The 16,328-nt window shown below is 32.4% G+C and overlaps 1 protein-coding gene across 1 annotated transcript in view; it reads right to left on the reverse strand.

The window, feature by feature from the left end:
• Positions 1-5,179: 5,179 nt before the first annotated feature.
• Positions 5,180-16,328, reverse strand: part of GEFmeso (Guanine nucleotide exchange factor in mesoderm) — an 83,053-nt gene continuing 71,904 nt past the window's right edge. Inside the window, exons 5-11 of the mRNA XM_090117357.1 lie at positions 12,944-13,211; positions 12,266-12,382; positions 11,713-11,792; positions 11,309-11,414; positions 10,322-10,465; positions 10,047-10,128; positions 5,180-9,870 (exon numbers count right to left, since the gene is read on the reverse strand). Coding sequence (XP_089973483.1) covers positions 5,399-9,870; positions 10,047-10,128; positions 10,322-10,465; positions 11,309-11,414; positions 11,713-11,792; positions 12,266-12,382; positions 12,944-13,211 — 5,269 coding nt within the window. The 3' untranslated portion in view covers positions 5,180-5,398. The remainder of the gene's footprint in view (positions 9,871-10,046; positions 10,129-10,321; positions 10,466-11,308; positions 11,415-11,712; positions 11,793-12,265; positions 12,383-12,943; positions 13,212-16,328) is intronic.

Genomic DNA, 16,328 nt, shown 5'->3' on the forward strand with positions numbered 1-16,328 from the left:
ATTTAGAATGCATGTTTAAAATACGTGTGACGCATTGCGTTGTTCGATTGCGTTTAAAAGTTGCGTATCGATTAAACGGTTGCGTTGGAAACGATAGTGTAAACACGGCCTTAGTTACCAAGGGCCTATGTATGTGGGTTAATTTTATGTATTGTAATTGTTACTATATTTGAATAAACAGTATTTACATGAAATTAAAATGCCTCAAATTAGTATGATGTTTTTAGAAGCTACTTTGAGTGTTAATTAAAGAATAATTATAATTATTAATTTTATAAAACATTTTACAGAAGTCGGGTGTTACCAGCAACGATATTTATCTATTGGTCAAAAATCATCAACATTGGTCTACCTATTCTTGTACCTACACATCCAAATTTATGGCACAATTTTTAAAATTAGGTGTGCAATAGTTTAAATACATATATACAGAATTTTTAAACTGTTGGTTGGAATGAAGGTTTCAATCTCTTCTGTAAAAAGGTTTCCGTGAACAACATAATTATAAAAAGTATACGCGGCGTCTAAAAAACAATTTCAGCTTTTCTTCAGATAAAATCAATAGTCTAAAATAAAAACAAAAATTGGTATTTTTTAATTCCATTTGTAATTAATAATTAAATAAATGTTTGAAGTCCCAAAATATTAAAATAATTTGAAGTTTACAACTAACGTATAACGCTTAACGCTTCGATGTAAAGGTTGCTTCTATGAGCTTTCATCTTTATAGGTAGGTACCTACCTACTTTATGGAAGCTCCTGACCAAAATAACTGATAATCTCATACTAATTGTAATTGTATGTTTTATTAATTATTTTTATTTAATTAGCTTACCTTAATTTATTCCTCTTCAATTTCCCGTTCATTTCCTTATCAGAGCCGATGCTGGAACTTTTTGCTCGAAAACCGTTTAACTTTGATTTATTTCCGAAACTAGTCGAGCCCATGCCTTACACTTCCCAATGAAAACCTTCGACAAATGTCCCGCAATTTTAATTAAAAAATACTTCTTTATCTTTGGGAAAATAAACATGAAGAATTTTAACAATATTTTAAAAATTTGAAATAAAAGAAAAATAACGCTTAAATGCATAAACTCTTTTGTGAAAGGTTTATTTTTAATTAAATACAGGCTGTATAGAATTTGCCATCGAGCTAAAAAAAAACACGGCAATGATGTAACGAAGCTTGGGCGGGAATGAAATTTGAAATTAGAACTCGAAGCTTCCCATTTCCTTTCGCGGTTCCAAAGGGAATCGCTGCATTGGTTCTATCTATAGGTAATTTTTCTTTTGTATTATAGTCCCAGAGCGTAAGCGAAACTTTCTTTGATATTTTATTCTATACAGCTTATCACTCTTTGTATAAGCTTTTTGTTGAAAAATTATTTTTTATTCATTTTACTCAATACATGTTATGTACTAAGGAAAAATTACCTTGTTTAAATACAAAACAAACATATATTTAGGTAAGGTAAAGTAAGGTGAGTTATCGAAAATTAATAATAAAACATGTTTTATATACGATAAATAATATATTTTCATATCTTAATACAAATTAAATTTGGCCAATTCATTTTCACACAAGTGGGCTCGTTATAACCGATATCACCAAAAGCCACGCTTTTGAATTCGTTGCAAATTTTCTTTTCTTTTGTGTATTATACCAATGAAAATATTCCTTGACTCTTAGTCTACGCGACTGGCGGTGTCTAGCGTGCATAAGATGGCGTACATCATGGTTTTTGGAGGGAAAAATGGAAAATACGTTCCCGATCACGCGACGCTATTATGCTGATACCGTTAACAAATTGCCTTTCGTACTTTTGCAGGCTGTTTGATATTTTATAGTCAGATTTTATGTATATTCCTAGTAGGTATTTGCTTTAGTATATGGGGAGGCATATAATTAAAAGAAATACACACACCGGCACAATTAGCGGAACAGCAACCGATGCGCGAGAACATCGTCTGGGATTTGAACAAATGGCAGCAAGTTCTCTTTACTGATGAGTGCAGAGTTGTTTTAAAACAGATCTATACGAGACAGCGAATATGGAGACACAAAGGAGAACGCCACATACAGTCTAATTTTGAACACACAGTGGCTTATGGTGGCGGCTCGATTATGGTTTGGGGAGGGATATGTTTAGGAGCTCGCACGGAGTTAGTGATAGTCACAGGAGGGACCATGATAGCAGATCGATACATCAGAGACATTTTAGAAGAACATGTTGTACCATTTGCCCCATTTATTGGTTACGACTTTATTCTAATGCAAGATAATGCTCGTGCTCGTAGTGCACAATCGGTACAAGTATATCTGAGCCTTTGATCTGAGCCACGTAGGTATACCGGTGATGCAGTGGCCAGCAAATTCCCCCGTTACGAATCCGATAGAGCATGTCTGGGACTTGCTAAAAAGAAGGGTTAAATCCAGAATGCCACCCCCCAACAATCTGAATGAACTTGGAAACGCATTACTTGAGGAGTGGGAGAGGTTGACTCAAGAAATCATCGATAACATAATCTGTAGCATGCCCAGACGAATGGAAACCGTAATCAGAGCAAGAGGGGGAAACACTCGTTAATAATTTTGCTTTAATTTTATTGTTAAATCATTTACTGCTTACTTTTTTTATTTTTTGTGATGGTTCATAATCATCTAAAAATTTCACTTATTTCAAATTTCTTTATTTTTCAATAAAAAATAACGAAGACTTTTCAAAGTCGTTGTTAAAAGATGTTAATCAATTTGTTATTTTGTGTCTAATTACATTTTCGTCAAATATATGCGTTATTATCTCATAGTCTCACTTTTTTTTCTGTTCCGCTAATTGTGCCGGTGTGTATATAATTATAAGAAAAGAAATCAAAGGATAATCTAATCAATCTAAATAAACTTGTATGTAAACCTGATCAAATTAGGGCTACACGGGAAATTATAGTTACAGTTAATAAATTATAATGCTAACTTTTCAATAAACAATCTGCTTTAGGTACATTAGGTATAGAGACGTTTCCATACATATTTTTCAATTAGGTACCTACATGAGGCAAAACTGCACATAAGCACAGATAATACGCCTACGAAAAAAATATCTTATTACTTTTCTCATCATCATTAGCCCATATACGTTCCCACTGCTGGGTATGTTGAACTTAAATTACATACAATAACATTAAATATACATTTAGAAAATTATTATTTTCCCAAGTTTTTCCTATCAATGCAAGGAAAAACGAACGTCATATAATGTGTAAAAACACCTTTATTATATAATTCTTGCGTCTCCTTAATTACAAGAATTTACCAAAACAATAACTTTGTTATCAATCCAAAGATTTAGGTCTTTGTATAACATTCGCAATTTCCGAATTTCAACACACGCGACGGAGATCTCACCGCCTTGCACTGCTGCATATTCAAAATATTTATTAAAATGGGATTCTTTCAAAAGCTTTTGCTGTTTATTTTGTGGCTTTGTCTTATATTATAGTATTTAATAATATTATAGTAAAAATATTATAGTAGGTATTTATGATAATATAAATAATTAACTTATCATGGGAAGTTATCACTGAAACGAATGTAACTTTTCTATTGGAAAGTTTAAAATTGTACCTAATGTATTGGTATCCTATTTTTAAGAAGCATGATTCTATCAATTCAATCTAATTAATCTAAACTAAACAATTTATTATCTCCTCCTAGTACCTAGTTCATCTTATTACATATTTAAATAAAGCCTATAGCGAATTTGTTTGTTTGAACATGCTAATCTCAAGAACTACTGGACCGATTTAAAAAATTCTTACCCTTGGATATTTGCGTGTTTCCCATGTCCCATCATATTTTACACACAGATTATTTAAAGTATAATTTATTGAAAAAATTACAGGAAAATGGGTATAAAAGAAAGACATTATTATTTATGAAAATTCATTTATTTCAAATATTATCTATCGGCATAGATTAGTTAATACAAATACAAATGTTCTACAAAGACTACATTCGCGTCAACACGCTCACAACTGATCTTGTACATTGTAAAATATATCGAATGAAAAATTATATTTGTCTTTATATGATTAAAATTAGGAAGGTATAAAGAACGAAAATGAAATTAGGAGTCGTAGATACTAGAATTATTAGGACAATTATTATAGGGGCATATATTTTAATAGATGAAAAAAATAATTGAGAATTAATTGCAACTAAGCTATATTTTCACTGAAAAGTACTCAGATTTTTACTCAAAATGATTATACTCTACAAACATAATTTTTCATTCGATATCACAAGTATAAAAACTACAATATTTTTGCACTTTTCAAGGCTTGATTACATAGAAAATAGATGTATAAGGCATATTATGTGCGATTAAATATCTATTTATGTTATGAACATTATAACTTATCAGTGTTAAAAACAAATTCATGAAGATAGTAATAAAAAAAGCAAAATATTAGAAGTTTGATACGAACAATCATGTGTAATTTCAATTTCGAATGTTTTAAACTTGAAAAAAAAAATACTCTGCAATAATATTCATAAATCATAAACATTACAATTCGATAGATACATTTAAATCATGAATACAATAATTGAGATTTCAATAATGCTAAGGTTAGTTCAATTCATTTAATTGAAAAATTAAACTTATTCCTAACAGTCTCCACATATTAAGTATACTTGTCTTCAAAAGGTTAACTTATAATATTTTCTACTGAGCACAGGCACAGATAAAAAATGTGCACAGATTAATAATTATTGTAGTTTATTATGTCTGGCAACATATGCCTATATGCGGAATTAAAAATTTTCAGTATATATATTTACTAAAAGTACGTTTTTGAATTGTTATGAAGAATACTAATTTCTTAAAAATACATGAGATTTTATATTCGCCATTAACTGTAATTGTAAATTAAGTAATTAAGTGGTTAATTAAAAATAAAACAAAATAAATGAAAGTTCTAAATTAAACTAAAACAAACTACTTTTTGGTGTTAGTAGCTACACAACAAAGATTATGAACTAAAAAATAAATATTTTAAGTATCGAACGTATTTCATTGCACGAGGAAATATATTTTGCAAATATAATATTATTATGAACATAAGTGCATGTAATGGCACTTTTCAATAAATATAAAATATATATATATATATATAGCAAAATAAATCTATTAACAATACTTTTATATACAAATGTGCGAGTGCGTTTTTGTGCTATTGCCATACTATAAAAATATAACCTTGTCTATGGCACAAAACATCAAGCCATGGAGGTTTGATATAAAAAGAAATATTTACAACGAAATAACAAGGAGTTACTCCAAAGAGGAAAACGGGAGTAAAAAATTGAGACGGATTCGTTTAAATGCTCAGTACATCATTGAAATTTGTTGACTACTTGTTTAACCCAACTTCCCTTCTGTTCTTCGGTGGTTTCAGATTCGGTAATACTGTTTTTATTTGCGGGAATGTTGGTTTTCACTGTAGCCATTTCTTTTACTTCTGTAGTTCTTTCAAAGGAGGCTACTTTGGTTGTAATTGACTTCGGTTTGGCAGGTTGTATCGGCTTTTTATTCTGTACAGGCTTGGTTTGTGTTTTGGACATTTGTTCAATCTCCATTCGCCTTTCTAACACTGATTTTGTTTTTGGCTGTTCGACTGATGATCTTTTATTTTCAACAACACGTTTTCGTGTAGCTGAATCTAAACTCGCTCGTTCGAATGTTAGTCTAGTCATTTGAATTGTACTCTTTTCTTCTTCGGTTTCTTTTGTCTCTTGTTTTTCTTTTACTGTATTCGTTTCTGCTTTACTTTTTAGTTTGTCTTCATTCTTAGCTATAGGAGTAGAATCAGATCGTGTAAATGCCGGTTTCACAGCTGTATTTCGTTTTATCGTTCGAGTATTCACAGACTCTGTAGATGAAGACTGTTCTTTATTCTTACTCATGTTTTTATTAGCTAATACTTTAGTTTGAACTGTGGCTACTGATGGTATTTGTGTTATCTTAGGTTTTATAGGTACCGGAGGCGCTACTTTAGTTTTTATTACCGTGCTAGTTGCATTAGTTTTATTGCTAGTCACAACATTTTGAACTTTACAAGTAGTAACGGTTTGAATAGTAGCCTTCTCTGATATACTGGCTATGACAGTTTTCTTTGCTTTAAATGAAGAACTACGCTTCATACTTTCTACTCGATTTAACGGTTTATTCACTACTTTACTTTCAGTTTCTTTCTCAGTCGTTTCTTCTTGATCAGAATAAACAGCTGAATCTCTAAACACATCTTCGCCTGTAAAATGTTCAAGCTTCTCAAATGTTTTCTCGTAAAAACTTTCATCTGAATTGATATGGCTTGATTCAGTAGATTCCACAACTGATTGACACACAGTTACTTTATTTTGTGGTTCTTGATATGTACTTTCACTGGATGAAGTAACAAATGACGAATTCGAGAATAGACTATCGGGTCGCACTGCGTTTTTGTTAATTAACACATTTATGTTTTTCATTTCATTTTTCTCACTAATTAAAGTTGTTGGATCTACGTAATCTGACTGGGCTATTCTAGCGCCTAAATGCTTACTACCCTGCATGTAAATAGGCAGTTTATTCAAACTTTGATAGGAACTATTATTTGATTTTGAAGGAGAGGGCGTACTGCTCATAGAACTTGATATCGATGTCACCATGCTCATACTCTTTTCAAACGGAGGTCTGAATAATGTAGGCTTTTGGTTTAGATTATCACAGCTATGTGACATAACTTCTAAATTGTTTTTCTCTATTTGATTTTCATTTATAGTACTCTTTTCACAGACACTTCTGCTCAAAGCATCGGCGTTAGTTGAATAAAGGATAGTTGAAGTTGTTGGACTGTTATCTGTTGATGTTATAATAACTTTGATGTCGTTAGCGTCGAATGGCTTTGATGGTTTATTCGGATCGATTTTATTTTGATTGTCATCTGAATGTTCATCACCTATAATGCTTCGGAATCTTTGAAGCAAGTTTTTGGAATAGCTCCTTGGATTTAAAGCAGACCTTTTTTCGCTGGTTGGACTTTTTAGATCAGTTTTAGTATCTACACTGTTATCGTTAGCATTTATTTCTGTTTCTTCGCTCTTAGGTGGTGTACGGTTTTTGAAACGGCTTAAGACATTCTTCAGTGACAGCACATTACCATTCGGTTTATATATTTTATGTTCTGGATGTATAACGTCTACAATTTTTGTGTTATTCTGTTGAATGGTTAATGCTTCACACGACGATGTTACTGATATATCTAAGTTAGCCTGAGAATTAACTATGTTTTCATTTTTATTAGCATCTAATTTAATCTTTTCAAAATTGTTTTTATAGCATCGATCGATTTCTTCTTCAAGTTCTAGTGTTGATTTACTGATGTTTTGAGAATCATCGGTAGATTTAGTGCTCTTATTAAATTTCAGTATATCATTTTCACTCATATATGCTTCTACGTCATCATAACTTATTTCACTTTGATCTGCTGCAATCGTGAATGGTCGATCAACGCTCATTACTTTGCCATCTCTATTTAAATAAGTCTTACTATTACTGTTAGGTTTACATTTAAACGTTGTTAAGTTTGTTTCATCTTGACCATTCGATGGTACTTGGAAACTTCGAGGCAACGAACCGGATTTTCTATCTCTTGAAACATTAAAATGGTCCTTTTGACGACTCAACCAAATCTCTGGTGTGTTTGGACTTTGGTGATCTGGACTCATCGGTAAATAGTCAGCAGGTAAAGTATTAGGCACTTCTTTCTTTCGTCTACATACGTCTATTAAATTATCGTAGAGATTTTCTTCATTAGCGACAGGTGGTCCTTGATTCTCCATAGTTACATAGTAATCAGAACTTTTGCGTTTATTTTGTGGATGTGTATTCACCACTTTTTCAGGTGTTTTTACAGGAACGTCATAAATGCCGTCGTCTAATGCGTCTCGATTCTTTTTAATTTCATCAAACGATAAATAAACATAGTCAGATTCGGGACCTAGTCTCGGAATTTCTGATGTAATTTGCGTTAAGGAACTTGGTGGTGACTTTTTAATAGGTAAATGTGGCTGATGTTGTATTAATTTACTTTTACTATTCAATGCGTGTAGACTTTCTTCAACGCGCTTTTCCATTCTTAGTGTTTCGTAAATGTGATCATCATCTGACATAACGTTTTCTTTATCAATTTCAACCACTTGATCGTTATCATCCATATTATCTTCGTCGATCGAAAGTTCTAGATTTTCCGACATTTGCCGCGTAAATTTTGGTTTTAATTTAGTTAGATCGCTTCGTGAAAGTATCTCTTGATCAGGTATCGAGTGAGATTTTAATAGTCTTTGATGTCTTCTGTGAGCGCTGTTTCTTTGTTGCTGTTTCTTCAATAGCTTCTGGAACTCTCTATTTTGCATTAAAAGTTGAGATATGATCTGTTCTAACGGTTGTTCATTTTCTTCACAACTTTCTTGGATATCATCTTGTACTTCACTAGGTTTCTCCTCAGTTTCAGTTCCTTCGTTAATGATTTTTTGTTTATTTAAGTACTTTACTTTTTCCAACTCATTCTTTTTAAATGAATCTGTCTTCTCTATTAGTTTTTTATAAGTCTCTTCGTCTATATCTTCATCTTTACTGATTTTGTCCGGTAAAGAGATCTGTGTCGTTAGTTTTGGTTTATCAACATTGAGGCTATCATTCGACTCCGATATATGCAAAATGTTTTCTGTTGATACATCACTTGAAAAATCGGTATAAAATCTTGTAGTAGTATCCGTCCCGAAACGTCCTTTTGCTCTATTCTTTTTGATTTTCGATATTTTCTTGGGAATATTTTTAGTGTTGTACATTTTAATTTCTATATTCTGTTTTGATACTACGTTTCGCTTTCTATTCTCCGTTTCATTATCAGACATTAGTTCGTTAGACTTCATTTTCTTGCTGATTTTATTTGAACCACAATTACGGCATTCAAATTCGATCTTATCATTTCTACCGTCATTTCTTTCACTGTCACTATCTTGAGATCGCTTTGTAAGGAAGGCTTGTGCATTTTGTTGCAAGCCTGGTTCAGATTTTCGTCTCCAAGTACCAATTTTAGAGAGTTTCGATCTTTGAGGATCATCTTTGGACTTTGACCTTAAGGTATCCGTTTTATGTTTATCATTTTCGATACATCTTGACTTCCTCGTGTGTAGCGTTCCCATAGAATCAGTGACTGGAATATTTTCTTTAATTTTCGCACATTTAAGACATGTTCTCTGTCTTTTAACGCCTAAAGTATCAGTTAGATCTTCCTTGCTCTTCGTTTCAGTATAACCCACGATATTATCAGAGGAGTGGAAGTTTCTAGTTTTATTCAATGACCCACTAAATTCTTTGCTAACACTTTCTTGGGAAGATTTAAAGTCTGAACATTTGCAACTGGGCTTTCTCTCTATATGTTCAACGCTTCCAGAATCAATGTAATGTAGTGCTCGATCGCATTCTGGGCATTTTTCTGCGGAGACATCATCATTTTTGCAGTTACATTTATCTTTGGAATCTCCTTCGCAATCTGAACACAGATCTATGTAGCAATTATCGCAAGTATAGTCTGTGCCTTTTTCAATTGAAACTTGAGCACAATCACAGTCTTGACTTGTGTCTCTTGAATTTGGAACGGTATTTTTCCTGTTTTTCTTTAATCTTCCTCGAATGCCGTTTTCGAATGACTTTCGCCTTTCTCGTTCTAATTTACGTTTTTCGAGATACTCGGGCGCGGATAGTTGTTTTCGCATCGACGCTTGTGATATTAGGTTGTGTGATTTCTCCGCTAGAATATCATCTGCAAGAAATACAATTTTGGTTTAGCTTTGGCTATCGAATCATAGGTATGACTGATGGGATATATTTATGAAGTATGGAAACTCCAATTGGTCGTTTTTTTATACTTTTATAGGCAAAACAATTACTTATTTAAATATTATTGTAATAAAATTATCATTAAAAGAAAACTCTTACCATCAGTTTTATTCTGTCCCAACTCCATTACAAGCTGACGCGCGTGCGACGGAATAACTGCATTGTAGTTTTCAAGTATAACCTAAAAACAAAATAATTAGATCAAAACACTGTGTTCAATAGTAAAGCGAATGACAATACTATAAACAAATCGCTCGATTGGTTTATAGTATTATATTTAAAACACTTCCCACTGACTTCCCATGAAATCTGATCAAGACAATTCAAAATGGGCAAAATTAAATCGGAGTGACGGATTTGCAAATTGAACTCACCCGCTTTAACAATAAGGTCCATTCTCGCTTGTGTCTCGGTGACCTTGCTTGTAATGTGAGTTGTGCTCTCGGAGCGTCCCACGGTATCACGTGGAACGATAGCGGAGCACCCGCTATAGATTCCACTAGCATCATGTTGTTGCACTGTATGGAAAAATGAGCTTTATTGTGTGGGAGATAAGAGTCATTTTAGAGGTATCGAGTTGTTGGCTTGTAAATATAGAAAAATCGGCCTTATTACGTGGTGCATAAGAATTATTTTACAGGCATTATGTTTTTGCACTATAAGGTATTGAAAAATGAGCCTTATTACGTTGAAATAAACGTCATTCAACAGATATTATTAGAATTATTGTGTGGGAGATAAGTCTCGTTCTACAAGCATCATGTTGTTGCACTGTAAGTATGGAAAATGAGCTTTATTGTGTGGGAGATAAGAGTCATTTTAGAGGCATCGTGTTTTTGCACTGCAAGGTATGGAAAAATCGAACTTATGTTATTTAATATAAGAGTCATTCTACAAGCATCATTTGTTGCACTGTAAGGTATAGAAAAATGAGCTTTAATAAAGGACAATAATGTAGGACACAAGTCATTTTACAGGCATCATCAACCATATAGTGCGGGAAAAAGGAGTCATTCTACAAGCATCATGTTGTTGCACTCTAAGTATGAGAAAATGAGCTTTATTGTGTGGGAGATAAGAGTCATTTTTGACGCATCATGTTGTCGCACTGCAAGGTATGGAAAAATCGACCTTATGATATTGAATATAAGAGTCATTTCTGCAGACATTATCAGAATTATTGTGTGGGAGATAAGAGTCATTCTACAAGCATTATGTTACTGCTTTGTAAGTATAGAAAATTGAGCTTTGAAAATGTATGTGTTACAAGATGCAAATATAATTATAAATATCATTACTGCATATACATAATTGAATTTGATATACGAAAAAGTCGATAAAAATAATAAAGCAAAGCTTACCATAATATGCGACTTGTACGCAAGTATTCCGTCTTCTCTATTTTTTGTAACAAGCAACATTTTATCGAAGAGAAAGGCGTGTCGCATCGCCTTCGCGCCGAAAACTCTGTAAGTAAATAAAAAAATATATAAACATAGAATAAACCGTTTTAATTTTCATATTAAACTGCAAAACTACAGAAAAAAGGAGCAACTACGAGAAAACTTTTTGAACGTGGGTAAAATTTTGTGCCAAACATACATTTAATTTATTTTTATAGATATTGCCAGTGTAATTAATATCAATTTATCAAGATCAAGTAAAAAGTCAAACAAAACAAAGAAAATGGTATTTTCGCTTAGGTAGCTTAAATACTTCAGAATAATTGTTATTTAATAATAATTTCTTATAATTTTATATTTACCTAAATGTCCCTTCGGCACACAGCTCTCCATATGTAGTCAGGTCCGGCCCGTTCCAACCGTATAGTAATGATTGGATTTCCTGAAAAATAATTGTTTATGTGTTAAAATTTGCTAGGATATTAAAATTTAAAATAATTCTATTATTAACACGATTTAATTTAGTTTTAAGTCTGAATGACAACGGAGGAAAGATAATGGTATGTGCATCGTGCATCTTTCTACAGATGTTACTAACCGTCAAATCATGGAGCTATTGTTTATTATACCTTCATTGGCTGGAAAAAATTTTAGAAATAAGTACGTATATTTAAAAAAAAAAGACGTATGGCACTCGGGGACTGCCGCGGTAAAGCTATTGCATGCTATGCCTTCAAGCCACACCTCCGCGCCCGTCGGAGTGGGGAGCGTGAGGTTTTTTCGTTACGGAATTTCTGGATTCGGTCCCCGCGCTCAAGGCCCGCGATAGAAGCTATGCAATAGCTTAATATTATTGTATTTATATTATTCGAATCTAGACATGTATGTAAAAGTAACAAATAAAACCAAACTAACTTGCACTCTAACAGCATGTTCGTGCCGCCGTTTCATGTCGTCAATGTGTTGCGCTATCCCTGTCATCTTGAGTAGCGCGTACTCTGTCTCGCAGGACGCACATTGCTTCACTACGTTCTGAAATTGATTATGAGAAAGTTATAAGAATTATAGTTTTGTAAATATGGAGACCAATATACACATCTATATTGATTGTATAAACTTTCATGTTTTGTTCCTTTTTTCGAAAAATATCGGTTCTGGTTGAAACTTTATACCAAGTAAGATTTTAGTATGATTTATGGAACTCTAGTAAAACTGCGAGGAAATAATCATGCAATTTAAAGTCAAATAATTTCTGTAAGTGCATAAATGCATATTTCGTATCTCAAATCGTACATATTGTAGATATTACAGCTTAAAATATAAAAAAATATAAAATTACAGTTCATTTTGTCAGTATTCACACACTATGCACTATGCAACGTTGTTTGAAGTAAGCCTCCAATCCATCAGTCCCCGGAATCACAGACACAATAGATAATCTATTGTGTCGCGCCCCGATCGGGGCGCTCGGTGGTCAATGGGTTAAACATAAACCATTTATAAAGTTAGTTTATCTTATTAACAAAAAATCTGATAGAATAGCATCATGGTAGGCACAAACTAAAACCTAAACTAAACTAAACGAAACCTTACCTGTAGCAACAGATGGTACTTCAAAATCCGTTGCACTGGCTTCAATAAATACGACGCTAGTGGCAAAGGATGGTTTAACTCCAGTTGTCTCTCTCTGAACTCTCTTGCACTCTGTGATTTAGAGGCTAGTGCTGCTAATCGTTCCATAGTACGAGGATACCCGGTACAGTAAGAGGTGTATACAGAGAAACCAGTAGTGTTGTTTACGAAGCAACGCGCTATGCATGTCGCGTCTAGACGGCAGGCGTTTAGTTCTGTGCAAAGCAATCTGTGGAAGAGTTTTATGAGTACAGATACAGATAATAAACTTTACTGCTATACTACTACAAACTTCAAATACAGCATGTTTAAAATATATTTGTAGTACAACTACATATAACTATTGTGGGTGAAGGTAACTTACAATATAGGTGTTAATGAAATTAATTAATTTGAGTATTTTAATGCTACAGCTCTATAATAATTGTGGACTTTACAAACCTGAGAATAGTTACTAGAGGGAAAATGGCATAATTAAAATCGAGGAAATTTAATTGATAAATTAATAGTACTTTCCTCCTATACATACGTAGTAACTATTGTGCCATAAAATGGTTTAGTTTGTTATTTTTACTTTAGAAATATTTTATTTCTGTCCGACAATAATAAATCTATAAATTACAAAAACAACATGCTAACGAAGTTACCTTTAGTATTTTTATTTGTATTACGTAATTGTGTCGAAACGAATATTTTTTTTACGGCAAACGTGACAAAAATGCCAAAACTATTTCAAAAATCCAATGGACGTGTATGGAGAAATATTCAAGATGTGACTTCACAGTTACTTTATTGTTTAAGGATTTAACTGTAACAATAAAATCTACGTGACTTTTGGAGAAACTCTCATCACAATTGTACGTCGGTTGTATATTAAAAGTACCTGTACTTTGTAAATATCCTGGTGTGTGAGGTATGTGATAAATAAAAAGTTTCTACTAATATTACTATACAGGGTGTCCCACTATTGGTATACTAAGCGCGAAGAGACTTGTAGTTTTGCATACACTGATGACGTAAAAAATACTTAAACAACAAAATTACGTCAAAATTTTTTTGCTAAATTTTTCCTGAAAATCGATGTTTTCTTCTCTAGCTTCGCGCAGCCGGCATATACCGCTTCTCTAATGTGAGCATTTTGTCTATGAAAACATAATATTAAACGATAGCTCATGTGCTGGTGACAAAGTTGGGCGGGTTGCTTGTTATGGGTGTACACGTAGAGTTTTAAGAATTCATCTACTTGAAAAAAAAATGCGTCTGGAATTTTTTAAGTATTTTTTACGTACTTAGCGTATGCAAATCTATAACCTCCTTTGGGCTTAGTATACCAACAGTGGGACACCCTGTATAGGTGAAAGTTTTTGAGGATATTTGCAATTACAAACAATGTAAATAGATCCATTGTATAGTTTGAAAAAGCGTAATTTTTGTGTAATTTTTAAAACATTGTAGAAATAATAAGCGCAATACTATTTCTTCATCTATTAAGTTTCTGCTAATAGCCCTATATTATCTTTTCCTGTTCTACATAATAATTTCATTCAGATTGTCCTCTTTAAATAGCCATAAATCTCCTCTAAATAGGTAAAGTAGGTATGTATATTATTTATTAATTCTTGTTCTTTCACATTATAAATTAGATTAATTAGTTAGTAAGTTTTAAATTATAAGCTTCGGCGTCAATGCTTTGCGTCTTCTACTTTCTAGGCATCATAATATAACTAACATTTATGTCAATATCTCGCTTATTTTAAAAGAATACCTGTGAAATACCACAGTATAAAAGAATACCGCAAACTTAATATGCATCTGCAGTAATTTTTATTTCAACACCGGTTTGAGACATGCATTTGAAACTCTATACGCCTTACAATTTACTCGTTTGACTAACAAAAGCGCGGTGTTGTATATCAGTGCAAAGCCAGCCAAGTGGCAAGTTAGCCCGTTGTTCTAAGTTTTAAGGGGATTTAGGAGGTGCGACTTGAAATAGTCGCAAGTTGAAAAAGTGTAGGACTGAGAGAGAGTATTTAATTTATGTATAAAAAATTGTACTGCTTTCCGTTATTGCTTGTTGCAAAACAGCGATTTCAGAAGAAATACATTTAAAAATATGAAATTAAACTCAACTGTTACGGCCCCTAGTCTGTTAAAATTACCTGGTAAGGCCAGAAGTTTCGGTATACACGAAGAAAAATTATAAGTTAAAGCAAATCTTATTAAACCATATAAAAGAGAATCTTTCTTATAAGCCAATGCAACAGTAGTGCATACAGTTGTGTTGTCAGATAATATAGGTCAGGGATTTGGCGCTTTGCTTAACAACTTAGGGCATAAAGTAACCAATTTTTGCACTCCTAATAGTTCATTTACATATATCATGAATTCGTTAGATAATTTTAGTTTTAAGGAAAATAGTATTGTTATTATATTATACGGAGATAGTTTTAATTTAAAAAAACATGACATTGATATAGGATTTCAAAAAATGTTGAAAATTAGTAGTGAGACAAAATGCAAATTTATGTTGTGTACATTGCCATATTTGCCTGGTTTGACACAAAATCAAAACAAATTTATCTATAATATCAATTTAAAATTATATAATTTAACAAATCATCATAGTGATGCATTTATATATTTTGACATAAATTCTTGTACAAAATCTTTTTGTTTGACAAAGAATACAGTGTATCTGCCATCTAGATATAAGAGAGAACTTGCTATGTTAATAGCATATAAAATTATTAACCAGTCTGATACATGTTCAGTAGCAGACCATCGATCTACTATAATTTTATGTAGTAGTAATTATATACATCAACCTAGGTTAAGTGTTGATAGACAAACTAGCCCTAAGCTAGATTTAAACTAGTATGTAAGACAACAGCTAAGCAGCCTTTTTCCATTGTACATCAAAATATACAAGGCTTGGCTAGCAAATTGTTAGAAATAGAATTATTTTTAAATCATAATAGAATTAAAATATTTTGTGTAACAGAACATTGGCTTAAACAATGTCAGTTGTTAATAAATATTGATAACTAGCGGTCCGCCCCGGCTTCGCCCGTGGTACATAATATTTACGTTTTCTCTACGTAAGAACCATCCTCGTACTTCAAGGAATATAATAAAAAAAGAATAATCGAAATCGGTTCAGCCGTTCTCGAGTTATGCGCTTACCAACACATTTTGCGATTCATTTTTATATAAAAGATTATAAATTAAAAAGTATATACTTTAGGACAAATGCTATTCATGGAGGTTCTCTTATTTTTGTACATAATAGTTTAAAATGCAAGGAACGAACTGACATTGTTAGCCTTTCTGTAGAACGCACCATTGA

The sequence above is a fragment of the Colias eurytheme genome, chromosome 27, assembly GCF_061535395.1.
Source record: "Colias eurytheme isolate Ceu_HAF_F1 chromosome 27, ilColEury1 Martin Lab GWU primary, whole genome shotgun sequence".
In the NCBI taxonomy this organism is placed as follows: Eukaryota; Metazoa; Arthropoda; class Insecta; order Lepidoptera; family Pieridae; genus Colias; species Colias eurytheme.